This window comes from Drosophila arizonae, chromosome 5 (genome assembly GCF_054131065.1).
Source record: "Drosophila arizonae isolate 15081-1271.41 chromosome 5, UAZ_ARI_1.0, whole genome shotgun sequence".
Taxonomy (NCBI): domain Eukaryota; kingdom Metazoa; phylum Arthropoda; class Insecta; order Diptera; family Drosophilidae; genus Drosophila; species Drosophila arizonae.
Window position 1 is genome coordinate 4169533 of NC_142925.1, and position 16674 is coordinate 4186206.

General features: G+C 38.8%; 1 protein-coding gene across 1 annotated transcript; it reads right to left on the reverse strand.

Moving 5' to 3' along the window:
• Positions 1–164: 164 nt before the first annotated feature.
• LOC108616591 (toll-like receptor 9) lies at positions 165–1855 on the reverse strand. Its single transcript, XM_018011904.2, has one exon. It carries the CDS (start codon positions 1719–1721, stop codon positions 288–290), a length of 1434 nt encoding a protein of 477 aa, XP_017867393.1. The 5' UTR covers positions 1722–1855; the 3' UTR covers positions 165–287.
• Between the last annotated feature and the right edge of the window lie 14819 nt (positions 1856–16674).

Here is a 16674-nt window from a genome sequence, read left to right on the forward strand (position 1 = left end):
ATACATAACACAACAGCCCACCGCTGTTAATTAACATAGTCGTAAGGTGTCAAAGAAAGCTGCACTAGCAACCGCTTGTGTAGTGATCGTCACTTCTGCAAACTTCTGGAACAGCCCGCGCAGCTATCAATGATTAAACACCTGTTTCGATAAACAGTAATACGTATAAGCAAACATAAATATAATTAAGTTGTATGTATGTTTATAGAAAAATTGTAACACAGACTTAAGTTAGTTAGTCAGGGGCTTAGTCTAGACTGAAAGTAGATTTGCTTGTTGTTGCTTGTTCAGTGAAAGTTCTCTTGGCGATTGGGTTCGATGGTGACTCGAGCATAGGGACTGCCGGCGCCCACTTTGCGGCGCATGGTGACACCTCGATGCGGTCGCAGTCCCATCACAATTAGATAGACGCCCGCGGCACAGAGGGCGATGAGAGCGAGTATAATCAAGCCGTATGCCCATCTGGGCCATCTCTCGCAGCTGAACTCATCGCGACGCACCGAGGAGACGAGCATGCCCCGGATTCTGGCCGGGCGCAGGCAGCGTCCGTTCGTCTGGATCGCCAGATCCTTGAGCCAGACTAGCTGGCAGTCGCAGTGAAGCGGCACACCATTGAGATCCAGCTGGGTAAGTTTACCAAAAACCGGTGACAGGCTGACATTAAAATTGCGCAACATAGTACCACGAAAACTGAGCGTGCGTAACGGCGGCAACGTCACGTTGCCCTCGGCCGGAATGAAGGCGTCTCCGTCCAACCAGCTGAGGCGACGACAGTTCTGGAAGCTCATGGCCTGCACCTGATGCAGCTGGGCGAATGCGTGGGCGGCGATGCCCTCCAGCTGCGGCATATCCTCCACATAGAGCTGCTGCAGCTGGCTAAGATTGGCCGCATCCACCGGCAGCAGCTTCTCCAGCAGATTCTCGCTGATGTCCAGGCGCTCCAGTTGCCTGGGCAGCTGGCTGGGCACACGCACGAAGAGGTTGCGACGCAGCGACAGCTCACGCAGAGGCGCATCGATCGGCAGCTTCAGCTCACTCAAGCCGCAGGCATCCAGACGCAGTGCGTTCAGCTTAGGATTGATGCCATAGGTGCCATAGAGCTCCAGTCCATTGGTCTGGTTGAGCTGCCTGTTCCACGAGAGTTCCAGTGTCTGGAGCACCAGCAGTGGGGCAAAGATCTGGGCGGGCAGCGCATGCAGATTGTTGTGAGCCAAGTTCAGGACCTGCAGATGGGGCAAGCCGGCAAAAGCCTGCGGCTCCAGCAGCTGGATGCTATTCCAGCCCAGATAAAGCTCCTTCAGGCTGACGATGGCAGCGAAATTGCTGGCGGAGATGGTGCTGATGTTGTTGTGCATCAGGTTGAGCATGCGCAGGCTATCGCTGTTGAAGGCGGGCGCACGATTCAGCTTGTTCCAGGACAGATCCAACGTGTCAATGTAGAGCGGCAGCAGCGCCGTCAGATCCTCGGCCTGGAAGTCCTTGTAGCTGCAATCGATGTGCAGCGCCCGCATGCCCCAGGGCGAGGCACTCACATTGCTGCACTCGCAGCTCAGGCGACTGTTCTTGTGTGCGGCCGGATAGCAAAAGCGATCCACATCCTCATCGTTGGCATCGATGAGTTCGCTCTGGCTGGAGCTTACTAGGAGCAGCACGCAGATCGCTATCCAACTGAGAGCAAAGTGCGATCTCTTCGTCATTGTCAACGTTAGCGGCTTCGTCATGGAGGGTTTGCGTTTGACCGAACTACTGCCAACAGTTGGCTATTGAATTCGTTTGCTGCGACACTCACTGCCAGTCGATACAGATAAGAGATAAGAGCTTTATCTTATCGCTGGGCGTGGAAAGCTCTGCGACTTTGCAGTGGAGCCAGCGGCAAAGCGCTGAAAGCCCAATAGGAATGCAGAGCGACAGTAATGAATGTTGCGTTTGCCCATAAATAATATAAGTGCATAGGTGTGAACTAGTTAATTAGTGCTATTTTTAATTGTGAAAAGTCCAATATTAGACTGGCAGAGAGAGAGAGAGAGAGAGAGAGAGAGAGAGAGAGAGAGAGAGAGAGAGAGAGAGAGAGAGAGAGAAACATAGACAGGTAGAGGCAGATAGATAGATGTAGACCAGGCTTAGTGAGAGTTTTATGTGGAATATATAGATTTATTTGAAATATTTATGTTGTCCATAATAATGGCTATTAGCATTAGTAGTACTATTTATATTAATAACATTATCCCTACATCCATGTATATAATTTTGATTAGCATTATAAGTATTATTGTCATTAACATTACCTTACAACTATCCATAATCTTACTAGTACATTAATACAATAATTACAATTAACCAAATATTAACTCATTATCATTGGCATCACCAATATTCTCAGGCCATTTATATCATAATCGTCATTGTCTTCATTGCTATGAGATGTTTTATTAGCCTTTTTATTACTATTATTATCTACTGTATTATTCAAGCGATTCTCATTATTTTGCGCATTACTTCCATGACTAGGCATTGATCATTATTATTATTATTATTTTCATTATTATGCATACGAGACTTATTCTCCTCTTTTGAAATTCATTGTAACTCACATCATTTTCAATTATTTTTATTTTTACTGTGATTATTTTCATTATAATAATTATTATCATTTGCATTTTCATTATCATTTGTATAAGATATTTTATATGATTTTAGCTCCCATTTTTGCTTACCTTTTCAATTTCTTTGTTTATACTTTCATATTGTTTACGTCCGTGACGTCATTCTTTGGGCATCTCTCGAACCGCCGGTTAGTTTTCAATAAATTTCCTTAACATTAGTCCCCATTCAGTTGAGCATATGCTGAACATTCATCTGGCACTCATTCCAGTCCATTCCCCGCACTCACTCGGGCAGTTAGTCATGTTGTGTTCCGTTCAGGTGTGTTGCATTGAAATGGTAGATAAGATAAGGAAGTGAGCTTTTTTCTTATTGTGCTCTCCCTCTCTGTGTATCTCTCTCTATCAATTTCTGGCTCTCTTTGTATCGGTTGCTCTTTGTTTTGGTCTCATATCATTTATCTAGTTCATTAATCATGGCCCATTCCGGACATAAGCTCTGGACGTGGACAAAGCAAAAGAAAAACATTTCATGTGGCAATCGCTGACAGAAAACACACACACACGAACACGTACATACACCCATACACACTCCCACGTCGCATTGAACCGCATTGAATATTGATGAAAATTGTTTGGCTTTGCTTTAAGTAGTTAATACTCTTACTTGCTATCTCATTTACTCTGTCTGCCCCTATATATATCTCTCTCTTTCGGTTTCGCTCCCTTTCTCTGTTTTTAATGCCAGCTCAAAAGTTGAAACTTAAGTCCTGACAGCGATTTACACGCTGAATTGATATTGTTTTGGTCTTATCCGCTTGGGCTTTGTGCGTCGCTGTGAAGCGCGAAATCAACTTAAAGACTAATTATGGAGACTACGAAATGCCGATGGACCTTTCGACCTGCTGACATTTGGAATGCTGTATACCCTGTAGACAGCGAGAGCTTAATTAGAAAGAATTCTGTTGATGAGCGTTTCTGACTGCATAATACATTGCATTGCTTACGATCTAAAGATATTGAAATAAGTTGGGGTAAGTCTTAAGAGAACCTAATGAAGTTTTCAGTTACTATTCTTTAAAACTGCAATATAAAATTTTTAATTTGTCACTAAGAATATGCTTTTATATAAAAAGTAATTTCCTATATGATTGTATTTCATATTTAATGTATGCTCTATTTCAATCAAATTTGGGGGATCTAAGCAAACCCCAACACTTTATCGGGAATAATCTCCCAACGGTAATATGTGAAACGTTTCAACTGTCTAGACGGAGAGACAAACTGAGACCAAGTGGGATCATGTGTAAAACCAATACACCCCATTCACTTTCTGAATGAGTATAAGTCTCAGCTATACTGTATTTTCTTTTTTGTACGCATACTAACTTTATTAAGTGTTCGAGTTGTTGTTCCTTTAATGGAAAATCAACTACGTTCTTTTTGAATGCCTATTTTCCGTAAAGTATTTCTTTGGTTAAACACTTTCCTACCCGTTTTTTCAATGCAAATGAAAACTCTTAAATACCAGTCGCAAATATTTTCACTAATTGGGAAATTTCGCACAATAGAATTTCAGTTAATTAAGTTTTCAATTCCTTACATATTTTTCTGATTTTATTTATTTATTTATTTTTTTTACATTCTTGCAAACTTTTAACAATTCTTTCACTTTTCCAGCTGGACTTGTGCCTTTTCCTTTGAGGATTTTCCACAGTTGCTCATTAAGTCGGCAAGTATGCATATTTATATACATTTATATATATATTCAATACAAAATGCAATTGTAAATCAACTTCTTGCGACTGTCAATGGTGAATTGATGAGACGCACTGGCGCATAAGTATGTGTATATATATAGATACACATACACACACATACACATATACGCGTTACATTTGCATAAATTAAAGATTTTCATGGAAAACTGTTGCCTGCTCTTGACTTTTGTGCGTAGACGAAGCATCAAATTACACAGAGACTGAAAGAGAGAGAGAGAGAGAGATGGATTGTATGTGTGGGCGCGGGAAATGCGAAAGTTGAGCGGAAAAAGATAGAAGAAGCAAGAGGGGAATGAGCAACGGAGGGGAGTATGTGTTGGGGGAGCTCTCTTGGCGTAGCTAAAATGAGCACATGTAAAGCATTTAATGAGCTCTGTTGCCAGCTGTCGAGCCTGTGCGTGTGTGTGTGTGTGTGTGTGTGTGCGTATGCGTAACGTCTGTGTTGTGGAAATTTTGTAAAATGCCAGGCACATGTTTCACGCTTCACACACACAGAGAGTGAGAGAGAGAGAGAGAGAGAGAGAGAGCGAGAGGGAGGGAGAGAGAGAGTCCCCACACACTGTCCACGCACTGTCATTATTACAGGCAAATTTATTTTCAACTAAAAACTCATTAATTACATTGAAAAGCTGATTACGCACGCGTGCGTGTGTGAGTGTGTGTGTGTGTGTGCATGTACTTAACAATAATTATGCACAATTTAATTAAAGCCCAATTCGGCGAGTCGTTGCCAAGGCATCTAATGGAATTGTTAATTAATAGAACAAATTCAAGTATCATTTCAACAAATTGTTCAACATTTTTCTTTATTTTCCCTTTCTCATTTGAGTTTTTCCAAATTTTTCAACAATTTGACTTTTTATTTGAAAATAAAATCCGCGCTAAACGTGCAACAGTCAAAAGGTGGAAATGCACGGAGAATCACACACAAACACACACACACAAAGCATGCACATGCACCTGTGCCATGCTGAATGCATTGAATATTTAATAAATATTTTTATACACGCTCAAGGTGTGAGTAGAGTATATAGGTTTTTGTAGTGTGTTACTGGATGTATGAAGTATCGAATTGTATATATGTAGATACAATTATGATTGTTATAGATACAATTAGACAGTATTTGATTTCAATACTTCCTGCTAGAGCGTGACAAGCAGGCGAAAGGTGTGGCAAATCCTATAAAAAAGAAACCTATACATATACAGTAGAATCCCGATAATTCGAAATGACAAGGGGATCAGTTCTTTTTCAATTTCCATAGAAATTCAAATTATCGAGAAATTTTGAGAACGTATTTCTTTGAGGGCATAGAATTTTTTCGATTTGTCGCAATTTTCAATGTATCGAGACTCGACTGTATAATAATTCTCTATTAGTCGACTGTATAATAATTCTCTATTAGTCCAGCTTTTAGCTAGAAAAGTATCATGTTTGTCCCAACTCTAGAGAAGAATTAACTATGAGACTATTGATACTCAAATGTCAACTGAGGATTGGGAATATACTTTATAATATACCAGATACATTCCATGGATTAGCCACAAGTGATTCATATGCTTTTCTCTAGACATGGCAACATAGACAACAACTATATCTTTCATATTGCTAGAGGTACAATCCCTAAATCCTAAAGTTCTTATTCATTGCTTACCTGTAGCATACTCTCTATATCCATTAGAGACAAGCTGTAGAAAATCGTAACATTGGATTAATTTAAATATTTTTGGCGAGTATTTTGCAATGGTTTCCATGGGATTTATTTTAAATATTAAATTGAGTGTAGCTGAAGGGCTTAAAGTGCTTGCATGGCAAAAGCCCTGCCACAAATGGCGGCGCACAGGACATGCAAATGGAAATCCAAATGGAAATTCAAATGAAAATCGAAATGGGAAAATCATTAAAAAGTCGCTGCGCGTTATCCGGCTGCGATTGACTTTAATGCAACAGCTGCATGTCAGTTGACAGCGCTCTATAATACCGCTCTATAATACCGAGAGGCACACACCCACACACTCACATACACACACACACACACACACCCACACATGCATGCATGCCATCACCCACATCAATTGTTGTTCGAGCTGTGCTAATTGAATCACTTGTCATGCATTTTGTCTAATAATAGAGCATTTTAAATGCAAATTACAGTAATGCATTGCGTTTTATTGAGAAGGCGATGGAATGGCCAGAGGTGGGCGTGCTGGTGGGTGGTAGCTGAACCACATCCGCTCACCGGAAGTGGTTGTGCGCCACTTGCCGCAGCTGGAACCAGCAGCAGCTGCAAGTGGCATAAATGCCTGCATTATGCACACAGAGCCTGCAGCTGCGTGCCATGCGGCGTATACGTAATTTTAAAATGCCTGCAAGTATGCAACATAAACAGCCAGACAAAGACAGAGCCAGCGCAGGTGTGTGTGAGAGTGAGATAGATGCAGAGAGAGAGAGGGAGAGACGGTGAGAGTGGGAGAGACATTAAAAGGGTGCAGCACACATTAACTAATTGGCTTTGAAAACGCTGCTGTCACCCACATTAGATAACATTTACAAGCACGCTCAACATCTCTCTCTCTCTCACACTCTCGCTTCGTTCATCTCTCTCGTTTTCCTGTGTCTATTCAGTTGCTGCTGCTTAGTTAGGCACTGCTCTACCGTTATTTGTGGTTATGCTGTTGAAGGCATTATAAATGAGCAAAGCGAACAATCAAAGAAGGCACAATCAACCCATAGAGAGGTGGAGGGAGAGGGAAGAGGAAGCAGAGAGACTGAGAGAGACAGAAAGGGAGGGAGGGAAAGTAAGCGAGCAGAGGCCATATGAATTATATCAGGAAATATGTGTGGCTAGGCATCTATTAGAGTATACAGGGTGAGACCGTTGAATTGCTAACAATAGAGAAATTTTTACATATATTTTAATAAATATTCCTATAGATATTTATATAGATTCTTAAATGTACTCATTCAGTTAAAATAAATTTTTATTCTTTTTATTATTTATTGAATAATAATAAATAATATTTATCTTTGTATACCTTTAGCTATAAAATTGACGTGAAAAGTTCTGAGTTCTTAGAAGCGCCTATTTCTGTAATATGTCCATATATATAATAAATTCTTTACTTAGTTTGAGGAACCAAAGCCGTTTTAGAGTTGCACTGCTGTATAACAATATAGCAGTATGACAGTATAACAGTGTAACCGTATAACAGTATAACAGTAGTTGCGTATAACAGTATAAAAAGACTCACCCTGTATATACTTACAAATTACAGATGTTATTTTCTATTACATATATATGAATTGAGCTTCTTTTCTATATAAAGTGAAATGTGCTTTGAATCAAACTCATTATAATTGAATAAGATATACATATATATTTTTTGTTGCTGCAGAAAACATCTGTATTATGTATGATTATACATATGTATACATATTTATATCAATCTGAAGTCTGCAGAATATGAGAAACTTGTCAGCTTGTTTAATATGAATAGAAATTAAAATACATTTATTATATTTTTATGTGTCCTATAAGAAGTCATACAAATGGGGAAAAAATAAGACTGAATCTCAGATTTGCTCTTAATATTCGCAAAATAATTATAAAAAAAAAAATCCCAGAAAATGAGGGTATTCAATATTCGATCTGCTATAGTCAACAGCTTGCTCATTTACTGCGCTCAATTAAATGTCAAATTTAAAGAAAATGATTTCGTCTAATGGCAAAACGTGCCACAAAACGAGCTCGATGCGTACTTCGTCTGTGGCATGTACCGTGTCTAATGGCTTAACTAAACAATAGGCCAGAAACCAAGGGCAATATGTGTGTGGGTGTGTGAGTGTGTGAGAGTGTGTGTCTCTGCCTATTAAGCTGCGTTAGACAGTCAAACAGCAAACCGGAGAACAATTTAATACTTTCATTTGATCAAAATGATAAAAGCCAAAAGAGAAATACACACGCACATAAACAAAACACCCACAAACAGTCGCACGCACACACACACACGCACAGTTAGAGTCAAGTTCGAAATAAAGGCGAAATTTCTGCGGCTATCAATTGCCATAAAAGTTATTAACAGATTAAGAAAAGTCGTATAAATTGAAAAAGTAACTTTATTAACTTAAAACTAGCGAAAGAGTGTACGAGGGAGTTAGGGAGAGGGAATTGGAATGAGAGAGTGAGACAGAGGCACCTTCAAAATGTTTTGTAACTTGCGTTGGTGAAAGGCAATGTGAAAGGGAGATATATATATATAGAGAGAGAGAGGGAGAATGAGAGACTATTGAAAAGTCTAAGAAATATATACATACATACATATATATATATATATATATATTTGTTTTGCTCTGAGCTAGTTCATTTGCTCTAGTCTCTTCTTGTTCCCCCCTCTTTGCCGAAGAAACACTCGTTTATCTTACTAATGAACCTCTTTTGAGTGCCATTTTCTGGTTTTCTTACTCTTCTCCCATTCAGCCGAAGATATTTGTTTTCGAGCTGTCATTTTGGCAACAGTTATTTGCAAATGCAAAAGCAAGTGCTTGCATACTATATATAGGGGTATATATACATATATATATATGAATAAATAACTAACGGCTTTAAGGCTCACAAGTGATTGGAGAATTTTCAGGCTTTACTGGAATTACGTTTTGAAGTAATATATAAATATAATAATAAATTTATAATATTCCAAAGTTATTTATAAATCTTCCCATTTAAGTGCCACACATACATATGCATATTTCTTATTTAGCCCCACATTTCTATCAATCAAATATGTCTAAGCATATGCAGCGTTTGAATACCTAAATAAGTTATTTATGCCTTTGTGCTCAATTTCCCAAGAAAGCTTATATTCATACACATATAAATATACGTATGTAGGTGTTTAAATATATTAAATTATGTATTTATTAAGTTGAGCTAAGCAAGGCACAAAGTGCGTTGCGTGTGCCGTAAGCGTAATGAAATTTGCAAGCCTTTGACAGCTTTTGTGGTGTGCTTTAAATGCAAATAAAGCCACACACCGGCTCCCTCTCTCTCTCTCTATCTCTCTTTCACTCTCGCCTACTTGCAATGTGTGTGCAATGCTTTTCAGCTAAGTTAGAAAGGGGCGGAACTAGGCTTACACAACTAATAGCTCAAATATTTCTCGGCAAGTGTGCGTATGCGTAATATTTTAACATACAAATATTACGTATACGCCGTATGGCATACTATCAAATCACAATAGAGCGACAAGTGCAGGCATTTAACTAATCGTTTATTGATGACTTGCATCAAATAGAAAACATACAAAGTTTTTTACAAATTGAATCGCTCTCAATAAGTGCCAAGTGCCAAATGCTTAAGGCATGCAACTTTTTAATACCCTGTACATATGTGGGATGGCAAAAGGATTTGCTTGAGTTTTGTGCTCAACTTGGAAATTTGTACAAATATTGCTGTGAAGTTTTGTCTTAAATGCTTATATTTTCTAAAAATTTTGTAATGGGTAGCTCAGACTTTGAGATACCCTGTACATATATATGTAAATATATTAAACACTGGTGTACTTTTTCGATCTCTCTATTAAAATGTATAACAATATATATGTAAAACCACAATTGCTATCAGTTGTTGACACTTGAATACCCTGTAAAGTAATAAGTATATATTTAAAGAGTCACTAATGTACTTGTATACCCTGTAATGTAATAAGCATTTACAAAAACACTTATGTTGTCACTTGCTTACAGATGAATACCCTGTAAAATATATATAAACATATATTTTTTAAACTTTTCAGCTCAATCGTAAGGTATTTGCTAGTCGTTCAGTGCTTTTCCCATTTGGTTTATTTTGTTGCTTATTGCAATTTCTCACATGAAAGGCAATTTGCTTAACAACAACATTTGTAGCCCTTGCTCCACTCTCCACTCTCCACCCTCCGCTCTCTCCTTCTCCCTGTCCTTTCGCCCTGTCCTGGCTGTCTCGTCTGTCTGCTTTGGTCCATGCTTCATGCCTTCACGTCTGCTCCAAAAAGATGAAAATTCAGTTTCATTTGCAAACGTCACGCACCACGCCCCACCGCCTGCAGCCAAACCGTCCGCCTGTCCGTCCGTCGAACTGTCCCACTGTCCGGCTGTCTGCCCGCTTTTGCAGCTTTGTTGTTGTTGCTCTTCACTTGTGGACAGCAGCAAAACTCTCTTGGCTTGGCCCAAAAAAGTTACGTTCCGTGTTGCATTTCATTTGGTTTCAGTTGTTGTTGTCCTTGTCGTTGTTGTTGTTGTTGTTATTGCTGTTGTTGTTGCTGTGGCTCAGCTCGGAGCTGTAATTTGATTTGTTTTTTCCGCTTGTTTTTCTCTCTCAATTTTATTGGCAAATCTTTTTTTTTTTTTTTGTGCTCCGTTGCACTAATTAATTTTGTTGCATGTTGCATGTCGCTTGTTGCTGCTGCCACTGCCGCTGCCGCTTTGATTAAGCTTCAATTAGTTCAGTTGAGCTGTTCATAAATGTTTGCTGTCTGCTGTTTGCACTGCAGTCCCCACTTATTAGTCCGAAGCAGCTGTCAAAGCCAATGCTCTCGGTGTATCTCTGTGTCTCTGTGTGTGTGTGTGTCTATGTGTCTATGTGTGTCAGTGTGTGTGTGCAATGCGCATGTCCTGGCGGGCAAGATTTATTGCCTTTGGCCTTTCGCTAAGCTTGAAATTAATGTACTTCACAGTTGAGTTTAGCAGCTGCCAAAACGCTACCAACAACAGATTAGCGTGGGCCACACAACACAGCACAGCCTCTACGTAAGTGTGTGTGTGTGTGTGTGTGTGTGTGTGTGTGTGTGTGTGTGTGGGTGGCAGCTTAATGAAGTTGTTAAGGCCTAGGCAGCGACCTTTCTCTGTGTATGTGTGTGTGTGGTAAGTGTGTGTTACAAGTACTCGCTTGCACTTCACGTTCAGCCAGACAAAACACACATGAAAATCTAATAAGACGCTTATGAGCGAGTGTGTGTGTGTGGGTGTGGGTGTGGGGGTGTGTGTGTATTGGTGTATGTGTATTGCTGTATGCTTTGTGTTTTAGCTAGAGTTTTCACACCCTTTCGAGTGCTCGGTCATAGCTTGGGGCACGGTCTCAACCTCTACCACTTGTCCACCCTCCCACCTCCCCATACCCGCCCTCTCTCTCTCTATCTCCCTCGGCTCTCTCGAGCTGACCATTAGCCGGCGACAGGAGTCGAAAAATTGGATCGTGGGACGTGAGGCTGGAGGTACTCGAGTATAACACCATGGCGAGTGACACTCATCTGGTTTATGTACAGCTCTTTTCCCTTCTACATATACATATATACATATACATATTATATATGTTTGTTTTTTCTTTTCGCATTTTTATTGCGCTGCTTTTGCTTTATTTTTATGTGTTTGTTGTGTGTTTGTAGTTACGATTTAACAGTTTTTTCTCCCAGTACTTTTCTCCCTGCTTCCCCTCTCCACCCCCTCACACACAGTTGGGTTTTCTGGTTAGAGTTGTTGTGCTTTTTCGCTGGGACAGCGTTTATTTTTATGTGCACACTTGATTGGATCGTAAAACTTGTGTAGCTGATGCTTAACTCTGGCCACTAGCCTCGAGTAGCTCAACACACATAAATAACTCAACATGGGGACATAAATTAAAGGCCATTACTTATAAGCTATGCCCAACTCAAAAAGAGCTAACGTTCCGTGATCGTTTGGCTAATGAACAAATTATGAGGCATTTGCCATAAGCTAGCTATATTGAGTTATTAATTCAGTTTAATAACTATTTCTAGTTAAGTTTATAGATCCAGTATATTCACACTTCGTCTGTTAATTGAAGTTTCATCAGTTAATATTGGGAATTGACTTTTTTTTTGGTATTTATTAAAATAATCTTCCAATGCAACCAATACAAGCAAATTCAACAAAAATTGCTGGGAAATTATTTAATTTCTCAATATAGCTAAAATTCATTTGAAATATAGGGATATGTACAACTTCAATTAGAGGGAAATTGCTTGCTTGCTTTCCCACAATTCGCTCAGATAGCTCAACTAAAAATATAAGGAATTTACACATAATTCAAATCAATTTAAAATATAAGGATTTGAATTCATTTAAAATACAGGGAAATTGACATAGTTCCGTTGGCAACGCTTATATTTTCCCACTTTTCCTCCAAAACTTTTTCTTCAGAAATAAAAAAAAAGTAAGCAGATATAAAATATACTTTAATTAAATAGTCTAACTTTCCATGAAAATGAAAAATTAAACTAATTATAAAGGTAACAAATAATTGCGATATACAAATAAAATTAACTACCAAATAACTGACAAGAAATGATCCTAAGCTAACCATCAAATAATGTTCAGTTTGTCATGCTGTCAGTCGAAGTTATACGAAATAAATGAAATAAATTTAAATTATAACATTATCTTATTTTTCTTTTAATATCCCTAAATTAGCTAGTCTATTTGATATACTATGCTATGCCTTAATCACATATGACTGCTCGCCTAAGTGACACTGCTAGTTATTTGGAGCAAGTATTAGAGGGAAATGCATATTTAAGGGGAATTAATACCTGCACACAGTGAATCTATCAATCAATTATCATCCCTAATAAAGGGAATATTCAATAATTGCCTGGCTAATAATTTAATACTGACCTGCTCAGTCGATTGAAATTGCATTAGAAATTCAAGTGAAATTGTAAATTTTGCCAAAGCCGAAATGAAAATTCGCCCCGCACTCCCCCCGTGCAGTGTTTTATAACAGAATTTTGAGTCAATTCGCAACAGTAACTACAACTAACTGGGTTAAATGCACAGAATGAACAGAAATTGTTGCCTGCCGGCAGGAAGCGTATGGCAGCTCTGCTCTGCTCGGCTCTGCTTGGCTCTGCTTGGCTCAGACCGGCTCTGATCGTATTTTCTAGTAGCCTTGGTAAAAGGCAATTAAATTTAATGCCTGGGGCATGCATCAGTTGCACTTATGCCAAGGAATTGAATTACCGCTAACGGGGAGTGGAGTGTGCGAGGTGTGGGCGGCCAAGTTAACTTGGTTTTTGGCTCGGATGACATCATTGCAGCCCGTCGTAGTCTGTATCTTGTTGTATCTTGTATCTTGTATCTTGTATCTGGTAGTTTGCATGCCGCTGGCAACGCTTTGAGTCTGGGACCTGCTGCTGCTGCAAATGAATTAATTTTTCATTTATCTTAGTGTTTTTGGGTCTGAGGCGCAATGGAGGCTGGCGCTTAATTAGGTAAATGAAAGTGGCGCCAGCGCCAAACAATTGAAGCTGTCAGACGCCAGCATTAAGTGGGTCAATTGCCATGGGCAAGCACGGCAGCTCTACTTTCCTAGCCATCCATCCTGCCTTTATCATCTGTGCCATCGTGCTGGAGCATAGTTAAAAATAAAAGCGAAAAGAACTAAATAAAAGCCTGAAACAATGAGCCAAGTGCTGCAGCATTACAGTTGACATCCATATAGAGTAGCCCACGAGCCGACGAGCCGACGATCTGCTCTGATAAGTGCAGTCTAATTGAATTATGTGCTCACATTCTGACAGTTGCCCGTCAAAGTGTAAGAACAAGCGATGCAGCTGCCTTTGGGAATCACTTCAGCCGCAGGCTCTTAGCCGAGTCAGACTCGGTCACTGGGCAGACGATGTGTGTAATTGACAACGCTAAGCTCACTTGACAGCGTGCCATGAGCACAGAAACACTCACACACCCACACACAAAATACACACACAGGCACGTTCATACCCCAACACACACTCAGACAGGCAGAGCTGGGAGGCAGACAACACTTGTTGTCTGTGGCATCAATATAAATTTTATGTGCTACCAATGACACGAGCTGCTAGTGGGGAAGATGCTTATAAGAGAAGGAGAAAGGGGGGAGAGAGAGAGAGAGCTTCAATTTGAATGTTGCACTTCATTTGAATAGAAAATGTGAGAGGAAATTATAAATATAATTATAAATATGGTTTCTATATAGGTCAAATAAAGAAATTCAGAGATTTAAGCATTAAATATTAATAATAGATTAAATAAAAATTATAAATATAAAAATAATTTTATATTTAATTAAAAATAAATATGAGTGCTTACCTAGTCTTTTTAAATTAATAAAAAATTGTATGCTTTAAATAAATATTAAAAATAATTATAATATATAATAATAATTAATATTAATTAATAATTATATATAAGATATTGAAGTAAAGAAAATCAAAAGGCAAATTAAATCAAAGCTCTGAAATCAAATTACGTTAAAAGCCATTTAAAGCCTTTTCAGCCTTCAAAGCTTTAAAAACTAGTATAATTACGATTTTCATGTAGACAAGGCACTCTGAAAAATAGTTGTAATAATTAAAGCAAAATTTACTTTGCAAATTATTATAAGTTTTTATTCTTGGGACTTTTACGCGCCTCGCTAAAGCTGATTTCAAACTAACTTTAAGCTTATTTGCTTTAAAGCTCAAACTTTTTGCGACATTTCCATAAGTAATTCATCTGCTTTAGACCGGCAGAAGTTTGTTGTGCGACAAAATTGAAATGTAAAATTTAAACAAGTCCTTTGGCTGCTGTCATTGTTGACTTGCTCACATATTAAATGAATATTAAGCATTAAATGTGTGCACGGATTTCCGAAATTTAATTTAAATGTCAACCCCAAACGATGCACTCGAGAATTTAATTGTATTTATGGCCAAAGGCGCAATTCAGGCTGAGAGTGAGGCCGAGAGTCGCTCTCTATCGCTCTCCTACTCTCTCTCTCTCTGTCTCTTTCACCATCTCTCTTCATTCTCGTATAATTGAAATTTTATGTGCCTTTGCTGCATTTAATTTTGCAACCACAAATCTTATCAATAGGCCGCATAAAACCCAAGTACAAGGCTGAACTTTGACAGCGAGAAAGAGACGGAGACAGATAGAGAGTGAGACAGAGAGGGACTCAAACAGACTCATGTCCTCAGTTGATCTATGTGCTGCTCGTAAAGCCTGAAACTGTCAATAAAAATAACATGGAGCAGTCAACTTACTGATAATTTATGTACCTGAAATTCGTTTCGAGGCAAAGCTGAGATTTTTCCGTCGTATAATGTATTATGTATCACGTATAATGCACACGCGACTATCTACAAGCGCTTGAGCACAAGTTCAAGGACCAAGGACCAAGGACATAGCAGCACAACAGCGAGTAAAAAGAAAAACACATTAGCCAACTTTTGTGGGCTCTAAATGCGACTAGAGTGAAGAGTCCTAGATATACATAGATGTATTTCCCACCTGATTTATGTATGCATTTGGCTTATTGAAAGTCAGCCGAACGTTTAGCCGGCTATAAATATTTTTACGCTTTGTATACGATAAACATAAACAGGCAACAGGGAATAGCTGATCAAAGGCTAGGACAAGCCAGCCGTATAGTGTAGCTAGAATCCTTTTTGTTTTTGCTGAAAGAGATGAGTTATTGATGAGAGATGCTGACATTTCCCTATTCAGCATTGAGTATTGAAAAGTTTTTTGATGTCAGTTAGTTGATAAACTATGAAACACTGAAGTTCTTGATTCATTCAACCATAATAAATCAGGCCTAGGTTTTTTGTACTTGGAATTTGTCTTCTAAAAGTTCTCTCTTGTTATTTTTCTATAAAATATTCATAATATTTCATAAGAGTTCAGAAGCTGCTATAAGCGAGCCTAAGATGGAGTAAGAGTTTGTACCTACAAGAAAAATATTTAATATAAAATAATTTAATTAATATAAAATCTCTTTGAAAATATGTTCCAAAACTTGTTTAAAAGGAAAATATTATAATATGCAATATCTATCAATATTTGATATTTAATACCTAATATACCTATCCCTAGAAGCAGCCTTAAGTTTCCATAGATCCCCATTCTTAATTGTTACAGAAAACTTCTATAAAAATCTTGAAGTTTTAATCAACATATAAAGTAATATATGCAAGAATCTATCAAGGACTCACGCAAAAATATCTGATTTTCTTAATTATACTCGATTTTTCATCTCGTACCGGGTATCTGCCAGTCGACTACTCTCTACAGTTAGTCTGCTTCTGTTGAGCACTTGGCTACTTTAAGTTGGCTTCGTCTTTTTATTTTGGTCGACAGATACATGTAGGAGTGTATCTCCCGCTGTGCTCTGCGGGCTTCAGGTTAGTTTGCTTGCTTTGGCAGCTGACAGCTCCTGCCTACACTGTCGTATTCCACTCATAAATATGTGTGAGTCGTGGGTGGGCACATACATACATCA